Source organism: Spodoptera frugiperda, chromosome 7, assembly GCF_023101765.2.
Source record: "Spodoptera frugiperda isolate SF20-4 chromosome 7, AGI-APGP_CSIRO_Sfru_2.0, whole genome shotgun sequence".
NCBI lineage: Eukaryota > Metazoa > Arthropoda > Insecta > Lepidoptera > Noctuidae > Spodoptera > Spodoptera frugiperda.
In genome coordinates, this window is record NC_064218.1 from 992,181 (window position 1) to 1,012,823 (window position 20,643).

Below are 20,643 nucleotides of genomic sequence, written 5' to 3' on the forward strand. Positions count from 1 at the left end.
TACGTTTAGTTGTCACAACTAAGAAGTAAGAATGAAAAATGTTTACGGAAATATTGAATGTAAATAAGAATTGGTATTACAAATTGATACAATCATTAAAATCTCAATCAAGATTGATAGATACTTACTTGTTAGATACTTATTTTTATTTAAAAAATCTTTTCATAGTATGTTCATAGCATAGCAAATTGAATTTCATATTTATGTACAAACTTCGTATTATTTGAACATCGAACGTTTGTTCGGTAGGTAATCAGTCTACATAGCTCGACTCGGAAATCGAATCCCAAGCCCTCGCCCAGCAGCCGCGCTTACACCTACTCGTTAAAAACATAACAATGTTCGATTATCCACACTTTTTTAATAAATAAGAACTTACCCATGAGGTTGCGTGCGAATTGGTTCCAGATAATCAATTTTTACTAATATCACTTTGAATATTATATCATATCTCGAAGTGTCTATTTTCATGATACGCACGATTTAGAATATAACATTTTTAGACGAACATACTATAAGTGGAAAGTTGATATGTTGTTGGTATCATCATGACTGTGGCTCGATACCAGAGTTAGGTACCAAACAATAAATATATAATTTATATAAATATAAAAGAAGTTAGGTACTCTACTCATTTCCTATTGGCTTGATTTTAATCTCTACGTAAATCAAAATACTGCTAAGTACTTATAATCAAATAGTACAGAAAACTTCATAATCTACTGAATACAGTAGAAATATACTTACAATCAATAAAATACTGAGTGTTAGAAAAGTGTTTATTGAATCCACATCTACTTATTATGTAACTATTAACAATCAAATTAATAACAACAACGAAATGCAAACATTCACAGCATTTAGTTACAAACAAGCTAAAAAATTGATTATTGTCCACTAATAAAATACTGGTTATTTGTGAAACATAATATTTCTTTAATGGCACAGGTAAACTAGTTAAACTTCATGCCTTGTACATGCAAATTCATTTTATTAATACAATATAGATTTGGCACTATAAGTATTTAAAGGAATGTTTATTCCCTATTTTCAGTCACAACAATTTACTAATTGCTTAACATTATTCAGATTTTCTGATACAATTTCATAGCTATCAACAATCTACTTATAATTTTTTTATTTGAGGAATTTTTGAGATTCTGTTTTAATTATTTATTTTTTTTCAGCTAGAGTTATCCTTGCAGGATCTAGAGAGCACTAAAACGTTAGACAATAGAAGAAGAATTAATGTTGACAATATTATGCATGTGAATAGTACACCTAACATACTGTGTTGCACAGACTTTTTTTGGAATGTTGATTTTTGCACCTCATTGATGTAAATCCAAGAACAATTTATTTTAAGCAATCAAACAAATCTGGCAACACTCAATTAATCACATAATTTAATATCTTGAATTTGGAATATACTCATAAGCAAGTTATAAATAACTGCCTGCCTGCCTAGCTTTCAGCTGATCAATTTCAAAGGCAAGTTTTCTATTTGTTTCAACTAAAGCATTTTGAATATGCATCATATTTTGTAATTGCTCACTCATGCCAGACAGTTGCTTCTCCAAATACAACTTCTGCTTAGTCAAAGCCATCATTATGTGGAGGAAATAGTTCCTGTTGTCATCAGCCACATCTCCTAGAGTCAGTTTGATGAAGTCTTTTAGATCATCAACAGCCTTTGACTCCACAGCCAAAGCTTGGGTTGAGTTTGATGGCTTTAAGAGTGACAAATTAACATTAGAAACTCTTCCATCATCAGGAACACCATTTGTTATCACAGGTGAAGGAAAGCCCAAATTTTCAGTGTTACGACTATTTATAGGAGTTGACACTTTACTGATATTTTTTTCTGCATCCAATTGACGGTATCTAATATCATGTCTGTCACTCCTTCTCTCAAATTCTGTAGATTTATTTGCATCTTCTTCAAAATCATTAGATTTATCGAGGCCCATCATAACAAGGAATGAATCTGCTTTAGCATCACCTCCTTGTGGAGAAATATCAAGATTATTAATTCTAGGCGGGGAATCCGAAACAAAGAACATATCTGAAGTTCTATGGCGAATTGGCGAAGAATTCTTATGTGGCGACTGATTATTATGGATCTCTATTTCTTCACGAAGACTAATATCAGCTGACAGCATCTTGCGTCTCATTGGTTGAAATGCCACTTTGTGGACCTCTTCTTCATGGCCTTTTAATACCTTAGAGGGTGCAGTAAGATCCCTAAGATCATACATTAGCACCAGGCCATTTTTAGTACCAAGAGCTACCTGATTTTCAGAATTAATTGCTAAAGAAGTCAAAGTGTATGAGGTCCTTATTGTTGAAACTACATTCTGTAATCGAACATCATAGACATGCATTATTTTGTCATACCCAGTAGAGAGCAACACATCTTTGTTTATGAGAGAGTATGCAATATCACTGATTGGAGATGCATGGACATTTTCAAAGAAGGCTTTGTCTTTATTTGTAGTGATATCGCGTATAACAATATGGCCTTCGTCTGTGGCTAGACCAAGTAAAGATCGGCACTCATGATGAAACTTCATTGCAGAGACACTTTTAGAGCAGGAAAGCTTCACTGTGAGCACAGGAATGTTAGAAACAAGGCCATAGATAACTGTATCCCCATTCTGCATAGATGCGGCGAGACTAGTGTTCTTGGCATTGTAACTGACAAAGTTTACACATGACTGTTGGCAAGGAGTTGGGAATGTTTTAGTTATGTTTTTGTTCTTGGTGTCCCATATCATTACATTTCCACTTTTAGTGCCAATTGCAATGTTACGGTGACCATCACGATGAAAGCTTGCGGACCAAGTGTCCTTTAATGGTATATGTTGTAGAGTCCTGATGTCATGATCAGCTGGGCTTAGTATCTCTACTACACCCTTTGAATTGACCTGGAACACAAAATACAACACATTGGTACATTTTATCCAATGATAATTTTTTTATACTGTACCTATTATATTACTTATATATGACAATTGAATTGAACTCGTAAGCCGAGTTTATACCTTTTTACAGAGTAATTTTAGGCTTGCTCTCTGACTCAGACAGTCAGTGTAAGTAGGTTCACAACTACAAATCAAATATTCTATATACAACCATTGTGTGAACTCGGACAATGGAATACTTGGCACACCCAGAGATTATAATTGATTCGAGGCTATACAAACACAAAACTAGTACTGTTACCTAACTCTATGGGTATATTCCTAAACAAGTTTGGTGGGATACATTAATTTAAAAAATAGTTTAAATGGAGCACATACCTGCAATATATATTTACTATCATCGCTCCACGATATATCTCGCAATATGCCTTCATAACACCAATAACTTTTTTTCAAATCCCAACTGTTGGTGTCGTACAAAAGTAACCGGGAACTTATTGAGGAGAAATACATTCTTATGCTTACAGTTGAAAGCCCGGTTACCGATAGGAGCTTTCCCCTCTAAAATGCTTTAATTGAATATATTTATTAAATTAACATAATAAACAAAGTCGCTGAAAACAAATTGAAAACGTAAAATTTTGACAACTTTGACAATATTTTTTTGTGTTAGTGTTGCCTATCTTAATAATTATAGGCTAGCCGCACACACTCAATAATATTGTCAATGCAAGATTGTCAATATCTTCATCAATAAAATGATCCCCGCACATTACACAATATTATTGTCAATTTTTCAGTACAATCTTCAGTTCCGCAGCTAGATTCATGTGCGCACGTTGAACATAATGGAAAGAAAGAAATAAGTCGTTGCATTGAGTATTGCATTAATTTTACTAACTAAAAAAAGGCAATCAAGAAAGAAACGATGGATTAAGGACTGGATGAGAAAAAAAGCTGGATTAAATCACTTTAATCTAATAAATGAACTACGAGTTACAAAAGAAAATGATTTTAAAAATTACATGAGAATGAGAGATAGCAGCTTTCAAAAACTAATTAATTAATTTTTTTAATTAATTAAAAAAAAAATAAAAAATTATTATAATTATTTTTTTTTTTTTTATTATGAATTATTTTTTTTCTTTTTGTCTTCTCTTGTACTATTTGGTTTGATTTTTTTATAAATCTCGAGCAATTTATCAAGCGCATTATTTTTCTTAACTGTATCACGATATGCTTTGCATTCCATAATCTGGATAAGTTTCCCATGTTTTATTGACAAATAGTGTTTTTTAAGGGTACTATTATCAAGAGAATCAACACTATTTTCGCTTTGGATACTGTTTTCGTCTTCCATTTTGAAGAAATGACACGAACGTCCACCTGCCTTGAAATCTTTTCCTCCTAAAATATTGTCGTGCGCCCGCACACGTCAATATAATTGACAATACCCCTGCCTCCCCCCGATATTGACGTGACAAAATCAGAATTTCTGGATAATCTACAAATTATTGAACAATACCGCAATACAGGAAAACATCGCACACACACAATATTATTGACAATACATACTTTATTGACAATATTATTGAGTGTGTGCGGCTAGCTTAATAATTATAGGATAACTCAAAATTACGTCACTAAGTTTTTATTTAAATTGTTATATCTTAACTTTTCGATCAAAATATATGATTATAGAGAGTAATTAGTAGGTAGTACTTAAAAATGCGGCATAAGACGTTAATATCACTTGGTTAACAGTAGGTTAATCAATATTCTGTTTGCTTTTTTTATCGTAATAGACGTTACATTCCAGGGATCAATGCATCTGCTAAGTGTGTTATAAAGCATTACATAAAATTATATTGGTTAAAATCGTTAAGTTGAAGTGATATTTTAAACAGTTAATTATTTTGCTTTTATTGCATACACGTAGTATAAGTTGAAAGAAATGTTATTTTGAACACTACATCAAAATATGAGTACTTTGTACAAAAGAAAACTAAAAAAAAATTACATCAAACATTCAGAAATATGCTTAAAATTATATTTTTTCTATTACTATTACTATCGACTTTTGACAGTGACAGCGACCGCTGTGGCTGACGTGTACTTGTTTTTATTGCGGCAGCCGGACGGCATCGTATTTCTTGAATTTTCTTGTAATAAAGATTTTGTAAGTATTCGGTAAAGTTTACACATTTTATCAATTTCCTGTTCTATTCCTATTGTTATTGTATAAATATTAAAGTTTACTAGTGAATTTCATTATCGCATGCACGCACTTCGTTTTAGATGATATCATTCAGTTTAGACCTAAAACAATACGTATGCAAGATTACAGTATTAGATACTTGAAAAATTCAGATACAACAATTGGATCAGTGGGTCGTTTTAAGCGCGTAATTCAATTGATTTTTAGAACAAGTCAATGTTGAAAGTGTAGTCGAATATGTAGCCTACGGGCTGTAGGCTACACAATGTTAGACAACCTTTTAAATTTCTGCTTTTCTTCTATTTTATCTCCAAATAACGTAAAAATTGTTAATTTTCAGCTATAAACGGTCATCATGATCACCGACATGCAACTGGCAGTGTTCTCCAACTTCGTGGGAGTGTCCATATTCTTATTAGTAATCCTATACCACTACATCAATGTCAACAGCAAGTAGGTATAATACCAACATACATTGAACATGATTAGAAAAAAACTTGCTAAAGCTGCTTGAAGACTGCACAATTGGGGCTGTGGCTGGGTAACCTGTACCCTTAGTATGAGTATGTTTTACGTTTAAAGTAATTGAAACAAGTGCGTGTTTGGCGCTCTGATTGGTGGGTTTATTTGAGCTGGCCAATTAAAGCGCCGAACGCGCTCTCGTTTCGATTACTTTATACGTAAACTCATACTAAGGGTACTGGCTGGGCTTCCACACAATGTGTAGCGGGTTCGATTTCCGTACATAACAACCCTTTGTGTGATCCACAAATTGTTGTTTCTGATCTGGATTTCATCTGTATGTCTGTGTGAACTTGTATGTTTGTTTAACGCACCCAGGATACAGAAGAAAATGAGCGAGTGGCGCAATGCTTATTTAAGAAAAAAAGAAGATAGATCTTTCAATTACCAAGAATAATTTTGCCAAATGTTAAGAGTTTGTTCATACAGTAATGATTTAGATGTCTAGAAATAATAATAACTTCACAATCTTTGTTTTTTTAACCTTCATAAGTATGCATTTGACCACCAACCCGCTTACTGCCAGGATGGCGAGGCGAAGACTATTGTGCTTAAATATGTTTTCTGTTGCAGGTAAACATGAACCAGCCAGTTAAAGCAACTATGTGCTAGGATTATGTTCTCTTTCCATCTATGTTATGTTTAAGATGTAAATAAAATAAGTATTCTCACTGAAGTGTCATTTTTATTATAAATATAATAATGTTTCGGCTGAAAATCTAAAACCCCAATACAAAAAATACAATAATAGGTTCTTCCTTATCTATCATACTCAATTGTATAGCTAAATCAATCTTAACTATATAGGTAGTGGAGGATTATAATTATAATTATATTATATATTTTACTAGCTACTTCCGCGCGGTTTCACCCACTCTGCTTGAACTCTTTTGGTCATAGCGTGATGTTTTATAGCCTATAGCCTTCCTCGATAAATGGACTATCCAACACAAAAAGAATTATTCAAATCGGACCAGTAATTCCGGAGATTAGCGCGTTCAAACAAACAAACAAACTCTTCAGCTTTATAATATTAGTATAGATAGATTTGTTAAAATAATTTTTATATTCTGCCTCGTTGGTCGATTGGTCGCAACTAGTCGCAAGTGCCGAACAAGGGGTCTCGGGTTCGATTCCCGGGTCGGGCAAAGTATTACAGGACTTTTTTCGCTTTTTCGAAAATTTCTCAGTAGTAGCACGGAGCCTGGAATTATACCCAGAATAGGCTCACCCCCTCTATTACATGGCACTTCTAACAGAAATGGTGAAAAGTTTACTGTACTTTGTATAGCGGTATTACATGCCGTAATTTGCACCTCTACCCTCTCAGGGAGGGATAAAAGGTTGCATAATTATATTTTTTTATATGTTTAAACTTGTCATCTATACTATCTATACTATAATATTATAAAGCTGAAGAGTTTGTTTGTTTGTTTGAACGCGCTAATATCCGGAACTACTGGTCCGATTTGAATAATTCTTTTTGTGTTGGATAGTCCATTTATCGAGGAAGGCTATAGGCTATAAAACATCACGCTATAACTATTAGGAGCGAAGAAATAAAGGAAAATGTGGATAAAACGGGGGACATTATTAATTCTTGAGGGCTTCCGTTGCGTGCGCTGCGAAAATGGTGCAAGATACGAAAATTATATGTATGAAAGAATTATTCCTCTTAAAATGATCTAAAAAAAAGTCCGCGACAGTATATGTCTATCTTTAAGGATTAACTTACTAGAATCGTTTTTATGGTAATCAAACCGGGTCGAAATTAATGCATTATTTGTTAAGAGTTGTATTAACGAAAAAATATTAATCTTTATCGAAATAAATGTGTTGTTCATTAAGAGTATTTAATTGTGAACAAAATTGTCTTTGACAACACTAAACTTCAATAAACATCTTAGAAGATATTACAATTTTAAAATAACTCCGATATAAAATTCACCCGCGCCGCATGATGTGCGAAACACGACGCTGCCAGGAGGAGAGGCATTGTTTGCTATACTCAAAAAAAATATAGTCTTACTAACGAAGTAAAACATTTTTTGATCATTGACCACCGAAAGCGTTTGTTTACAGCGTAGAATGGCAAAAAAGCGGTTTACCACACGCCCACATTTTATTGTGGCTGTCTAACAAAGTACAACCAGATTCTACGTATAGTGCAATAATATATCGGCTGAAACAATTGACAAACAAAAAAATCCAATTCTTCATTTTATTGTCATAAAAATATGATAGGGTATAAAAATATGGTCCTTAAGGATTTCATAACCTTGCGTCACCACGTATGAAAGAAAACATTTGTTCTATAAGTACTCTTTCTTTTTTTTGAGGGGGGAAAATCATCCGTTGGCTACTCCTGCCTTGGGTGAAGCGAGAAGGAGTGTAAAAATCACCCCGTTCTGATTTGAGCCGGGGCCCCGGTAATCTTTTACGTTGTCTGCAGCACCGGATCGGGCATCAACCCTATTGGGTCCCATCTGTAGTGGCCTGGCTCTTTGAGGCGCTCACAGAACGCGACACACGGTACGCACGGGTCTAAACCAGACCCGTGCGTACCGCTCGATCGGGCGACGAGCTACTCTTACTTGCCGTCCGCAGACCCGCGCTTACGGTGGCCGGGGATCGTCACGCGATCCTCGACGCCCGGAGTGTCTTCTGCGGCGGCTGGGGCGTGATGAGGATCGTTCCCTCACGCGCTCCGCCTCCTCCTTAGCTAGCATTACTGCTTCGCAGAAGGGGGAGACGGCGTCCCTTTTCCCCTTCATGTGTGTTGCGTGTTGTGTAACGTGTATCTCCTTCCGTCCTTCATGTGTAACGTGTTGCCATTCACATCCCTAAGGACATGGCGATGCTCAGCACATGCAATGCACACCGCCACTGTATGCTCCACCATATCTTCCGGGCGGTCCTTGCAATGACGACACTCAGACGAAACGCCCGGGTGTTTCCTCCCGCCGAATTCGAAACAGGTACCAACCGAAACTTCCGTGTCCGGTAAGTACCTGCGTCAGGCGGTAGGTGAGGACGCCGTGACGCCTCTCAAGCCACTCTTTAAAGAGGGAACTTACCACTGCTATAACGCGTATGTAGCGAGCCCATCTAAAAAGTACCCTAGAAATTTTATTTTTGAAACACAAACCGGGGTGGCGGTTACCCAACCTATAGGTTTCCGGAAAACAGTGGAAACACATATAGTATAGAAATGAGTGTGGATTGTTCCTTATAATCATAATCCAGTGCTATCACGAATTTTCAATGCACAAATTAACCGTGGATAACAAAGAAAGTTGTTTGCAAAAATAAATATAATGCCTAAAATAACTATTCCACGCGGACGAAGTCGCGGGCACAGCTAGTAAATTATAATGTTAGCAAGCACTTCATTTTAATATGTTAGTTACTATAGTATTTATTCTTCCATAACTGTAGTTTTCTTTTTAATTTTATTTTATTTGCTTTTTTTTTCTAACGGACCGTCAACCAATGAGCCCTATCTATAGTAGACTAATGGCGCGCGCGTGGACGACGACGCGCCGTACACATAATGCCTAAGGAGTATTGTAATGCCTTTCACATCTCAGGTATCTTCATGATACCTACGTATATTATCCAAATCCTAAATAAAGTGGAGTGGTAGCCACCTATGTAAGAAATAGAGCTTCAAGTTAAGTCTGAAGTTTTCTTGCTAATTCGCATTTTTCAGGCGTTACCTTACCACATTTTCATCATTATCATTAATTAACAATTATTGTTTAGATATAAATCTCTTTATTTTACATTGCGGTATGAGAGGTTTGTAAGCATACCAAAAACATGCTGTCATGGTTGCACAAATTGCCAGTCCGCCAGATAATCTGGTTATGCTACGCCCGCTGAAATCGATTTGTGGATGGGCGACCATCTCTCCTACTCAGACATCAAAACTGTATAGCTTATACATGAAGTACCTATACCTAGGCACCGGGATTAATCTTCATATTGGAATTTATTGCCTATACAGTACCTAATTTATTATTAAATCAAGTACGCAGGTATTTACATAGCAATATACTGACGTAGGGCGTAGACTAAATCTATTTTAAATGAAAGGAACTGAAACCACTAAATAATTCGAACGCTATTAAAACAGATGATGCTTTTGGGTACTTACATACCGAATAAGTATCTATTTATTTACTTCATTTAGGAATAGCTCATAAACATTTTTAACTTAATTTTTAAGTCGCATAGAACATAATTACCTATTACCTTGTTATATGTAACTTACCTATAATAGCGTCTGCCTACGACTCTACCATTATGCCTGCTTCGTCATACCTACACCGACGGACAGACATTTTTTTATATTAGGTAGGTATAATATTTAGCTAGATTTGAAGTTCAGAATTCGTCGGTCTAATTGAAACAAATAAATTTTAACTTTGACTATGTTACAATGTATGTACTTCTTCTCGCACGCGGAAGGGAGCATTAACCACCACGCTTACTTGCTAAAAGCAGATTCACCGCACTGTACCTAAGTCATGTAGTAGAGGTGGCTAAATAATTAAACCCTCCTGTGTATGCGATATGCGAGTAGTAAGGGGCGATTCATAAATTACGTTACACAAATTTCATGATTTTTGACCCCTTCCCCGTCCTTGTCACAATTGGTGAACGTGAACCTTCCTCTCCCTAGTGTGACGTCACATTTCATAATTTCACATCTAGATTTTATTGAGTTTTTCGATAATAGTTCCAAGTTCGTGTTTTAACAGTTAGATTATACTTAATAATTAAAATGTGACATCACGATATTTAAGACCCCTCCGCCCCTTTGTCACACTTCATCGACCCCCTCCCCGCGCTTAAGGTGTGACGTTATTTATGGATGGCCCCTAACTTTATATAAAAAACTAACAGAAATTCAATCCCATATATAAAAAAAAACGATTAATACTCAAACATAAGCCAGTTTGCCAGGTTGGTAAAAGTAAGCTCTGACTACAATACTTAGTTGGGAATTCGGGAAAAGGGCGCAAAAAATATTGGTTATATTTGCTGATTTGCTTATTATTCTGGTCGCTTATTATTCTTTTGAAAAGCGAAGCCGGGGGCGAATCTTATAGTAGGTACCAGTAAAAATTCTTATTTATTAAATTCTTCTTAAACGTTGAACTCGAGCTGGAATTAAAGGTATCGAACAAACAAATTATCGAGGTCATGCTTACGGCAACTAAATTACTAATTACTGACAAACAGCTAGCGAAGCACCCTCGTGTCGCTCGTGTTTCCTTTTGTTTTGCAAATCATTCTTTCAATTTCCTGCCCATGATATTTTCGCTATCATCATCTGTTTGCGTAATTCATATCTTCAAGGTATTTTACTGTAATGGTACCAGGTTTATTGTAAGTTTGAGTAAATAATACCTGGGTTTAGGTATAGGTACATTAATTTGTCACAACTGTTACCTACTCACTCGTTGGACTACCTCGTTGGTCGAATGGTAGCGTTGCGAGTGCCGGGCAAGGGGTCTTGGGTTCGATTCCCGCATCGGGCAAAGTATTACTGAGCTTTATTCGGTTTTTTAAAAACTTCTGTGATAGCACGGAGGCTGGATTTGTGCCCGGTATATGGCAATAGGCTTAGGTACCCTCTATTACACGGGACTTAAAACACAAATGGTAAAAAGTGGGTGTACATTGGCATTACGTGCCGTAATATGCACCTCTGCCTACCCCTTCGAGGATATACGTGACGTTGCATTTTTTCTTATCTACTCACACTCAGTAGGTACTCTTCCCGTGACATTCGTAACATTTTGACTTTTAAAAACCTCGGATCTCAGTTTTTGAAACCCACCTACTCCATACAATCTCGAACGACTCAATTTTGATCTAAAGATTTAACTCGTTTCAACCTTTTGAGACTATACAATGGACGGCTGAAAGCTATAGCCTGTCTGTCAAACAAATGTAGAGATTATGGCACACCCTCTGATGAAGAAGAGGCCCAGTTGCAGTTGTCCACACAAGTTTTTCACTGTTTGAAGCCAATATATTATTTACAAATATTTTCTAAGTTTGAGAAACGAACCCGCGGTACGTTAAGCAGTAGCCACCAACTGTGCAGTCGTGTTAATCAGTCTGTTTGTTATAGGCCAGAGGCGATTCTAATTAGGTACCAACAACGGGGATCAATGCTAATATAAAGATCTGTATAAGATAGATTAATCATAAAAAAATACAAACATGGCAGTGGCATTACGTGTCGTAATGTGCATCTCTGCCTACCCCTTCAGGGATAAAAGGCATGACGATACAGTACAGATTTATACAAACACAAGACACGTCAGTCGACCAGTGGATTGAACCTGACACCTTGTATGCTCCAGTTGCACGTGCAACCACTTAACCAACGAGGAACATTGGAATTTATCGTTATTGGAATTAAAACCGCATGCTAGCGGTTAGCGGTTAATTAGATAATAACTATTTAATACAATAATAATAATTTAACGGTAATTTATAAAATTAGGTTTTATTTTACAAAGTGTTAATACATATAAAAGTCTAAATATATGGTGAAAAGTGGATGTAGGTACCTACATTGTATAGCGGCATTAAGTTTCGTAATGTGCACCTCTGCCTACCCCTTCGGGGATAAAAGGCGTGACGTTGCGTTGTTAATAAAAGTCAATAATTGAGTAATTTGATCATTGTCTATATTGAGAATACATGAATACTTATATTAGACATTTGTACTAAATACACATTTTTTCAAAATGTTGAAATTACTTTTAGGAGCTTTCTATAAACTAATTTCTTGACGTCTTTAGCGAACACAAAGTCAACGTGATTGAACTGATCGTACGGTATCTTGTATGTGTCCACCACATTGCTGAGCTTCTTGTGTAGTTGCTCCACATCAGTCGGATGTGCGAGCCAGTCTGCCTCGCTGTAAAACAAATACACCGGCGCCACCACCTTCTCCAGCTCATAACTCGGAGCCACCTTCCCACCATACCTCACCATATTCTCCTCACTGCCGTAATCAAATTTCCTAAAATCTTCAGATATGAGTCCTTGACCGTAATGAGCGAATTGCTTTATAGAAGCCCCCGCCGGCAAGTGCCCAAATATCACAGGCAAGTTCGTAATATTGAGCTGTCCAAAATCAAAACCAGCGATTATAAATATAATGTTGCTACATAGTATTATGACCAAAGGTCCTGTACCACATATCAGCATCTTTAATGCATTGATCATGGCGTTGTCCGGCAAAAATTCATAAACACCGAGATGCTTCGAAAATTCGTGTAGAAATGATGTTCCTGGAGATAACAGCCTGACTATAGGCGAATTTACTTTCGACATAAACGCTACCGGTGACAACGCTACCATGCCAGATATCTTCGCATTATATTCGGGTTTCTCTGAGGCCATCACAAAGAAAGCCGTAGTACCTTGGGAATGGCCGATGTATCGTAGAGATGCAATATTTCGTTTTCTCAATACGTAGTCGATCATAGCTGGAAGGTCGTAGATACCGATTTCATGCCACGAAAAATCCCAGAACGCGGCATTAGACGGCTTCAATTTCATGTGACGTCGAGAATGTTTACACCCTCGGGCATTGCCCATCCACACGTCGTAGCCTTGCTTCGCGAGGAGGTAAGCGAGACCACTGTCGGGCCCCGCCACAATGTAATCGTCCGCACTCCCGAGTAACCCATGCATCAGGAACACCGCGGGTCCGGTGCTCGGAATCCGGAACATTGTCAGTACATAGCCATCTTCAGTGATAACCTCGTGCTTTTCTACTGGATATCCATATTTAACGATTATTGAGTCGATGCTCATAGTTGCATCTTCATTTTTCTTGCCCGCGTTGAAGTCAGCAATGAGTTTATCGACTACATCGATGTTGTTTGTTTTGCTAATTCGCGAACTGAGTCGGACAGGTCCAATAGCTCTTGAAACTGCTAGGGGCAACTTGGTTACTAGGTTCACGGCGGCTGCGAAAGCGTTAGATGTCACAAACGATGTTGAACTTATTATTGGATGCGTAATTAGCGTTTCAATAAAGTGCTCTTTTGTTTTCGCTATTGAGCTTGAGATGAGATAGTCCACAAGATGTCCGTTACTGAAGTTAATCATAGCGAGAATAAATAAGAACTTTTTAGACATATCGCACGAGTTGTTTGGGTCTGAGCTGAGTGTAAACTGCTCGTTTCGGGTGCCATGGCCGACCTTGCCGGTATAGTTTTTACGATTTGATCTTTCCGCTTATTAGTGATGGGTAAATGAAGTGTCTATGTCATTGTCAATAATATACTTGTTTACAATTGCCTACAGCGTGCTTTAATGCTTTAATGTTTCGACTACCGCAAGACGTACCCAGGTAGAGCTAGTAGGTATTATTTTAGAATTGTCCAAATTTTGTGTATGTCCTGTGTCATTGGCAGATGCATTTATAAATGAATAAATCACACGGTTCACACGCTTAGGCCTGCAACATTTTTGTGGATTACACAAAGAACTAGGTATCTACCTACGTGCGAGAATTGAACCCGCTCTTCAACAGTCGGTGGCCCAACCACTGTGCAAACTATGCAGTATTCTTAATTTCTAATGTACATAGATGTAATTGTAGAGTATTTGTACTTGCAGTGTGAAAATTATGGTACCTATCAGATATGAAATCGAGTGTAAACCTAATCGCCTGTTACATAACATAACATCTCGCTTTTCAATCTCCGATGGAGAAGGCACGTATCGTATAAAATCGCCTGGTCTACGTACCTACTACGTACATCGGGAATTTAGAACATTCTAAAACATTATAAAAAGCCAAAGTCATAATTTTAATCATCCACTGAGCGTGTTGGGGTGTAGTCCTTCCATGTGTGATGATAATATGGACTCTACATATACAGCCTAGAGTTGCCTGAGGGTCGGGATTCCCAGGATTGTCCCGGAATGTTGTGAGCTGTCCCGTGTTCAGTATTTTTTTTTAAACGTTGCCCACTTTATGATTTTCTCCTGTGTCGTGGGTGCGTTTACAAACATACAATTTCACATGCACATAACACCCAGACCCGAAACAACAATTTGTGGATCACACAAAAAGTTGCTCCGTGCGGGAATCGAACCCGCTACACGTTGCACGGCAGTCAGTTGCCCAGCCACTGCACCAACCGTGCAGTCAAACTTTGCTCTCCTGGAATGAAAAAATACTATTTTTCACAAAAATACAATACTATGGCTGCGAAAATCAAACATTACATTGTAACGTGCTCGCAAGCCCCACTGCATGAGTTGAGGGGCGAGAAGGGTGAGGTACCTACTTAATTCCTACTTTTACAGTTTAGTATCGGATGGGGCACTAGACTCAGATTCTTTCGTGGCCCTAGAAATGTCCAGGAAATTATCAATCTGGATCTGGCAAACCTACTACAGCCCGTGACCAGTTCTGTGCTGGACTATGGCCCTCCTTTATAAAAGAGGGTCTTAGCGAAATGGAGATGGTAGTTTAACATCATTCACTGCTACTTCCTTGTTGAATATACGTACATATCCAACGGTAACCACTTACCATCAGGAAAATAGTCAGCTCAAAAATATAAGCAAAGTAAAGAGTATTAAATTGTATAGTTTTAAAACATTATTAGTTACTTATACGTCAATATTTAATTTTGTGCGCACATGGCAATATGTTAGCATTTAATTTTATTGCTAAATACTTTGGTCCAAAGTCTGTGCACTTACAACACAGTTTTTCGATAATTTTGCTGATTACAAGCAGCCTACAGTGCTACCTATTAATATGCATAATAAACTAGTATAACTCCCTGGCTTTACTTAAGTATTTAACACATACCTAATATTATCATCACATCTTTTTATCCCCACAAAGATGGACAAAGTATGGGAGAGCCATGCTTCCGCACGAATGGGCCGGCTCGAACAACGCTTGCGTCGTATTTCGTTGTATATTTTTTTATTGTTGCGTTGCCCTGCACTAGGATTTTCTCCTGTATTGTGGGTGCGTTTACAAACATACAAGTTCACGTACACAATACGACACCCAGATCCGGCACAACAATTTGTGGATCACACAAAGTGTTGTCCCGTGCGGGAATCGAACCCGCGACATGTTGCATGGTAGCCAGCCACTGCGCCAACCGTGCGGTCGAAATGGACTATGTAGGTACATAATGTGTGTAATCCGAGTTTATGTAGTTAAATAACAATATACTCGGGTATTGCAAGTTTTATATTTTTAAGGTTCTGTATCTAGAGCAACATCATGCCTTTTTCCCCGAAGGGGTAGGCAGAGGTGTACGGTGTAGTATTATGTTGAGCACCCGCTTTACACCATTTGTGTTTTAAGTCCCATGTAATAGGGGGTGATACATACCTATAAACCTTGCTCTTGAATAATTCTATCTATAAAAAAACCGCTTCAAAATCCATTGCTTAGTTTTAAAGATTTAAGCATACAAAGGGAAATAGAGACAGAGCAAATGACTTTGTTTTATACTATGTAGTGATTGGAAGACAGTGGCAGACCTTTTTGTAAAGGGGGTTACCTCGTTGGTCTGATAAATCAAGCTCAATCCGAATTCAGAATTGAACAAAATAGGTTAAGTAGGCAGGTACATAAGTATCTGATAGTAAAATAGCACAATTTTTGTTTAATTTAGCACGGAGTTCGAATTAGTAAAGTACCTAGGTGAAAATTGTGTTCTACATACATACATCATGAACCAATAACCTATTTAATTAGGTAGTATTGGTAGAAACCTACGTAAAAATACCTCTCGTTTAAAACCCTACGAAAGTTTATTCCTTGAAAGTCTATATCTAACTTACGGTTCGTATTATTTATTTTCTGGCGACACATCACTAATTGCCCAACACATGCGCTACTGCACTCTACTTGCCCTTTTAAATTATTACAATATTTATGTAATTTTATTGGTTACAATATTATTAATTTGTCCTTTCTATTCACGGGACCACAGGGTCCCGGACCTTTGGAACGCGTACGAGGAGCCGAAGCCAACTCGCAGAGGCCCGTTGAACAATTTTAATCTAATCATTTATTCATTTTAACAAAGTGCACACTAAAATACAAAATTATTTCTTAAAATCTAAACATATGTGCTAACATTATAATTAATATGTGCTAATATCATAATAATCTAAATGTAATGGGACATCAGCCCGGCTGATGCAGGACTATAAATCATTTTCTTCAATATTGATTGAAGAAAATGATTTGGTTATGGGTGTGAGTGGTTAATGGACTGGTATTATTAATTATTAATATTACAATTATCTTGTTTGACAATTATTAAACTTTTAATTAGATATATTTGTACCTAATATCTTTTTGTCTAAGTGCCGCTCTTAGAGTCATTTAATGATTATTTAAACTATTCCTTAGTAACGGTGTTGTATCGAAAACAATTGCTAAGAGCTGGGTTAAGTAACCATTTAATGACTGTGAGTATGACGGTAAGTAAGGCAATGTATTGTACCTACGTAATTGGTTTAAATCACTGATCGGTATGCTGTACATCATTAATTCAGACTACCAAACATGCTGGTCAATTCGCTCTATCTTTGTACTCTCTCAACATTAGGCGGGTACTTACGGTAAGTTTAATTTACCTACTTAATATTGCCGATTTATGATTTCATACTCTTTAAAAATCATACAAGGTGTATCTTTAGTTCAATAATTAACACATCTACTGACCCTTTCGGCAAATAAAAACGCGTGATATTATGTTATGAAATGCAAACAGTAACAAATTAAATGTTTCCAAGGATTGCTGACTTCGCTACAGGTACACTAACAACGGCTTGCGCTTACGCTGCACTAACGACGTTGCGCCTGCGCACGCACGCCACTCACACATACACAACCACATAGTCAGATTGCTGAATTCATAAAATAAAGCATATAAATACTGGCCATTTCTCTACATTCGACACAGTTCAAACCGGCAAGATGAAGGCAGCTTGTGTATTGGCTTGCCTGGCTCTAGCCACCGGCATCTCTGCGAGCATCTTCAAGCAGCAAGAACGCCGAGTGGACGGCCTCGGTGTTCTGCAGCCTATACTTGACAATAAATACATCAACCAACCGCTTGGCTTGCTCGACTCAATCAAATCAGTCGGTCAAAACCTCCTGGACAACACTCTTGGAAACAAGAAAACCCAAGAAGAACAACTGCAGCAAGATCTGAGAAACTGGAACGTACAACTCCAGGAACAACTCCGGGAGCAAACATCCAAATTACAAGAGCAACTTCCTGAGATCACCCAGTACCAGCAGCGGTCCGTGCCCCTGCAGTACCAGCAGCCGTCTCTGCCCCTGGAATACCTGCAGCCGTCCCTGCCCGTGCAATACCAGCAGCAGTCTCAGCGTGTGCCCCGACACCAGCAGCCTAACCAGAAGCCCCAGGACTGGCACTCTACCCACCAGAAGCCCTCCCAGAAACCTCAGGAACCCCAGGAATGGCACTCTACCCATCAAAAGCCTTCCCAGAAACCTCAGGAACCCCAGGAATGGCACTCTACTCACCAGCAGCCTTCCCAGAAACCCCAAGAATGGCACTCTACCCACCACTCTTCTCATGAGCACCCTTCTCTGAACTCTCAGGAGTGGCACTCGACCCACAATCACCAATCTCACTCCCACAACCATGATCACCATCACGATCATCATCATCATCATCATGATAACAAGCCTCGTCTCACCCGTGAATCGTCATCATCATCATCCTCTGAAGAATCCAAGGAATGGACTAACCAAGCTAAAGAAGTACAGCAACTCCGAGCTCAAAGGTGGACTCAACCAAGACTGCCCCTTGTGGACTCCATCATGAACCAGAACAACCAAAATGTCCAATCCAACGGTAACGTTATTGGATTGAATGGTTTAAAAATGACTGTCGGGCCCAAATCTCTTGTCCAAGGTGTAGAAGACATTGAAAAGATCTTCGGCGATGCCCAGAAGGCAATGAGGCACATTCAAGAGGAGGACAAGATCAAGTTACGTGAAGTTATGGAAATCGCCCAACAGACTGAAAATGAAGATGTTGTGCTCAACGCCACCCAACTGGCACAGAAATACCAGTACACCATCGAGGAGCACACTGTCAAGACCGATGATGGCTACGTTCTCACTGTTTTCAGAATTCCCCCTAAGATGCGAACTCGTGATGTTCAGAAGAGGCCTGTTGTTTTCCTGATGCACGGTGTTCTTGGAAGTGCTGACGACTGGCTGCTCATGGGACCTGGCAAGTCACTCGCTTACTTGCTTGCTGATGCTGGCTACGATGTATGGCTCGGTAACGCTCGTGGTAACAAGTACTCCAGACGCCACGTCTCCAGACATCCCGCTATGTCAGATTTCTGGCAATTCAGTAACGACGAAATCGCTCTTCATGACTTGCCAGCCATGATCGACCTCGCTCTGGAGACAGCCCAACAGGAGAAACTTTACTACGTCGGTATCGCACAAGGAACTACGTCATTCTTCGCACTTACTGCCACCCGCCCCGAGTACAACAACAAGATCATCATGATGTACGCTCTGTCACCCATGGTGTACATGACAAACGTGCGCAGCCCCCTTCTCCGCATGATGTCTCCCACAAACAAATTCCAAGAACGTTTAAGTCGCCAAATTGGTAACCAAGCCTTCACTCTCAGCAAGGAGTTGATCGACACCGTCGGAGGAGTTTTGTGCGAGATCGAGATCGGCAACAAGAAACTCTGCTCAAACGTAAACTTCATTATGTCTGGAATGAACGTAGACTCTATGGATCCCAGAATCTTACCCGTTGTAATGGGACACCTGCCTTCAAACACGTCTGCCAAGGTGATCAAGCAATACGCACAAGGTGTTGCTTCAAATGAGTTCAGAAGATACGACTATGGCCCCTACATCAATTGGCAGGTGTATGGATCGGAAGAGCCTCCTAAGTACAACATCGCTGAAGTACAAGTCCCTGTTACCCTGTACTACAGCGAGGAAGACTGGCTAGCCAGCCCTGAAGACGTAGCTAGACTGCAGAAGGAACTTCCCAACGTGAGAGAAGCTCTCAGGGTGCCTGAGGAACACTTCAGCCACATGGACTTCCAGTTCTCGACCAAGGCCCCCGAGATGGTGTACCAGCGACTCATCCAATCCATGCAGAAACAGCAGCAGCAGCAGTAACTTATTATAAGAGCACGGCTGTTTAGATAATTTCGTAGATGTATCATTCATTGTAATAATTTATTTTTTTTACTTCATCGACGCATTAAATAAATCCGTCCATACTTTTTAAACTTTTGTTTTATTACTTACTCAGGTGTTAGGATAATTGGATATTACAGAGATAACACGTAGTAAACACATGGACGCACCGCAGTACCTTAGAACTCACGCTAGCCGCCTGAGAGTTTCACGGGCATCCAATACTCATATAACACAAGAAGGTACACAAAAAAATCAAGAATAAACAAACATTATTATATAACCAACCTTTATTTAGTAGATCCAATTTTATTAAGTTTGGTTCTTTCGTCGTTTGGATCTCCATTGATCAAACTTGATCAGCTGCACATTCTATAAAAGACCATAAGTAAGTAGGTACATTATAATAAGCATGCAACACCCCTGAAGCCTGATGTCAATTATAATATTGTTTTTATTAAAATCAGGAATGTAAAAATTGTAATAAAACATAGTTTAATAAATAAATGGAGTAAGTTTTAAGTGAGGGAACCATACATAATGCTTCCGTACGATTGAGTCCGCTCAACCGGCGTGATACCACGAACCCACAGAATACCGACGTGTATCAACGCTTGCGTTGTGTTTGTTGATTATGATGATGTGTTGCAATATTTCAACGAGCAAGTCTTAGATCTAGATCATCATAAAACTACATACTAAGTAGGTAAACGTACTAGGTTGGTAAA

At 38.3% G+C, this 20,643-nt stretch overlaps 4 protein-coding genes across 5 annotated transcripts; 2 read left to right on the top strand and 2 right to left on the bottom strand.

Annotated features, from left to right (window-relative positions):
• Positions 1–765: 765 nt before the first annotated feature.
• Positions 766–3,593, bottom strand: LOC118266044 (uncharacterized). Its single transcript, XM_050695205.1, has 2 exons — positions 3,303–3,593; positions 766–2,927 (listed from the first exon to the last, which is right to left on the bottom strand). The coding sequence occupies exons 1-2, from the start codon at positions 3,435–3,437 to the stop codon at positions 1,443–1,445; spliced, it is 1,620 nt and encodes a 539-aa protein (XP_050551162.1). The 5' UTR covers positions 3,438–3,593; the 3' UTR covers positions 766–1,442.
• Positions 3,594–4,956: 1,363 nt separating this feature from the next.
• On the top strand, positions 4,957–6,340 carry LOC118266043 (dolichyl-diphosphooligosaccharide--protein glycosyltransferase subunit 4). Of its 2 annotated transcripts, none has more exons than XM_035579392.2 (3): positions 4,957–5,103; positions 5,483–5,599; positions 6,238–6,340. In XM_035579392.2, exon 2 carries the CDS (start codon positions 5,498–5,500, stop codon positions 5,597–5,599), a length of 102 nt encoding a protein of 33 aa, XP_035435285.1. In that variant the 5' UTR covers positions 4,957–5,103; positions 5,483–5,497; the 3' UTR covers positions 6,238–6,340. The 2 variants fall into 2 exon arrangements, with proteins under 2 accessions (XP_035435285.1, XP_035435284.1); XM_035579391.2 differs by having other exon boundaries at positions 5,483–5,595.
• A 6,060-nt stretch (positions 6,341–12,400) lies between these two features.
• Positions 12,401–13,932, bottom strand: LOC126910900 (lipase 3-like). The gene has a single exon (XM_050695206.1). The coding sequence runs from the start codon at positions 13,840–13,842 to the stop codon at positions 12,433–12,435; it is 1,410 nt and encodes a 469-aa protein (XP_050551163.1). The 5' UTR covers positions 13,843–13,932; the 3' UTR covers positions 12,401–12,432.
• Positions 13,933–17,642: 3,710 nt separating this feature from the next.
• Positions 17,643–20,007, top strand: LOC118266188 (uncharacterized). Its single transcript, XM_050695204.1, has one exon. It carries the CDS (start codon positions 17,678–17,680, stop codon positions 19,892–19,894), a length of 2,217 nt encoding a protein of 738 aa, XP_050551161.1. The 5' UTR covers positions 17,643–17,677; the 3' UTR covers positions 19,895–20,007.
• The last annotated feature ends 636 nt before the right edge of the window (positions 20,008–20,643 follow it).

Bases quoted from the DNA above. Each gene is read 5' to 3' on its own strand.
- LOC118266043 (XM_035579392.2), top strand. From the start codon at position 5,498: ATGATCACCGACATGCAACTGGCAGTGTTCTCCAACTTCGTGGGAGTG.
- LOC118266188 (XM_050695204.1), top strand. From the start codon at position 17,678: ATGAAGGCAGCTTGTGTATTGGCTTGCCTGGCTCTAGCCACCGGCATC.
- LOC118266044 (XM_050695205.1), bottom strand. From the start codon at position 3,437: ATGTATTTCTCCTCAATAAGTTCCCGGTTACTTTTGTACGACACCAAC. The intron at 2,928-3,302 runs GTATGTGCTCCA...TTTGTGTTCCAG, and splicing joins ATAGTAAATATATATTGCAG to GTCAATTCAAAGGGTGTAGT.
- LOC126910900 (XM_050695206.1), bottom strand. From the start codon at position 13,842: ATGTCTAAAAAGTTCTTATTTATTCTCGCTATGATTAACTTCAGTAAC.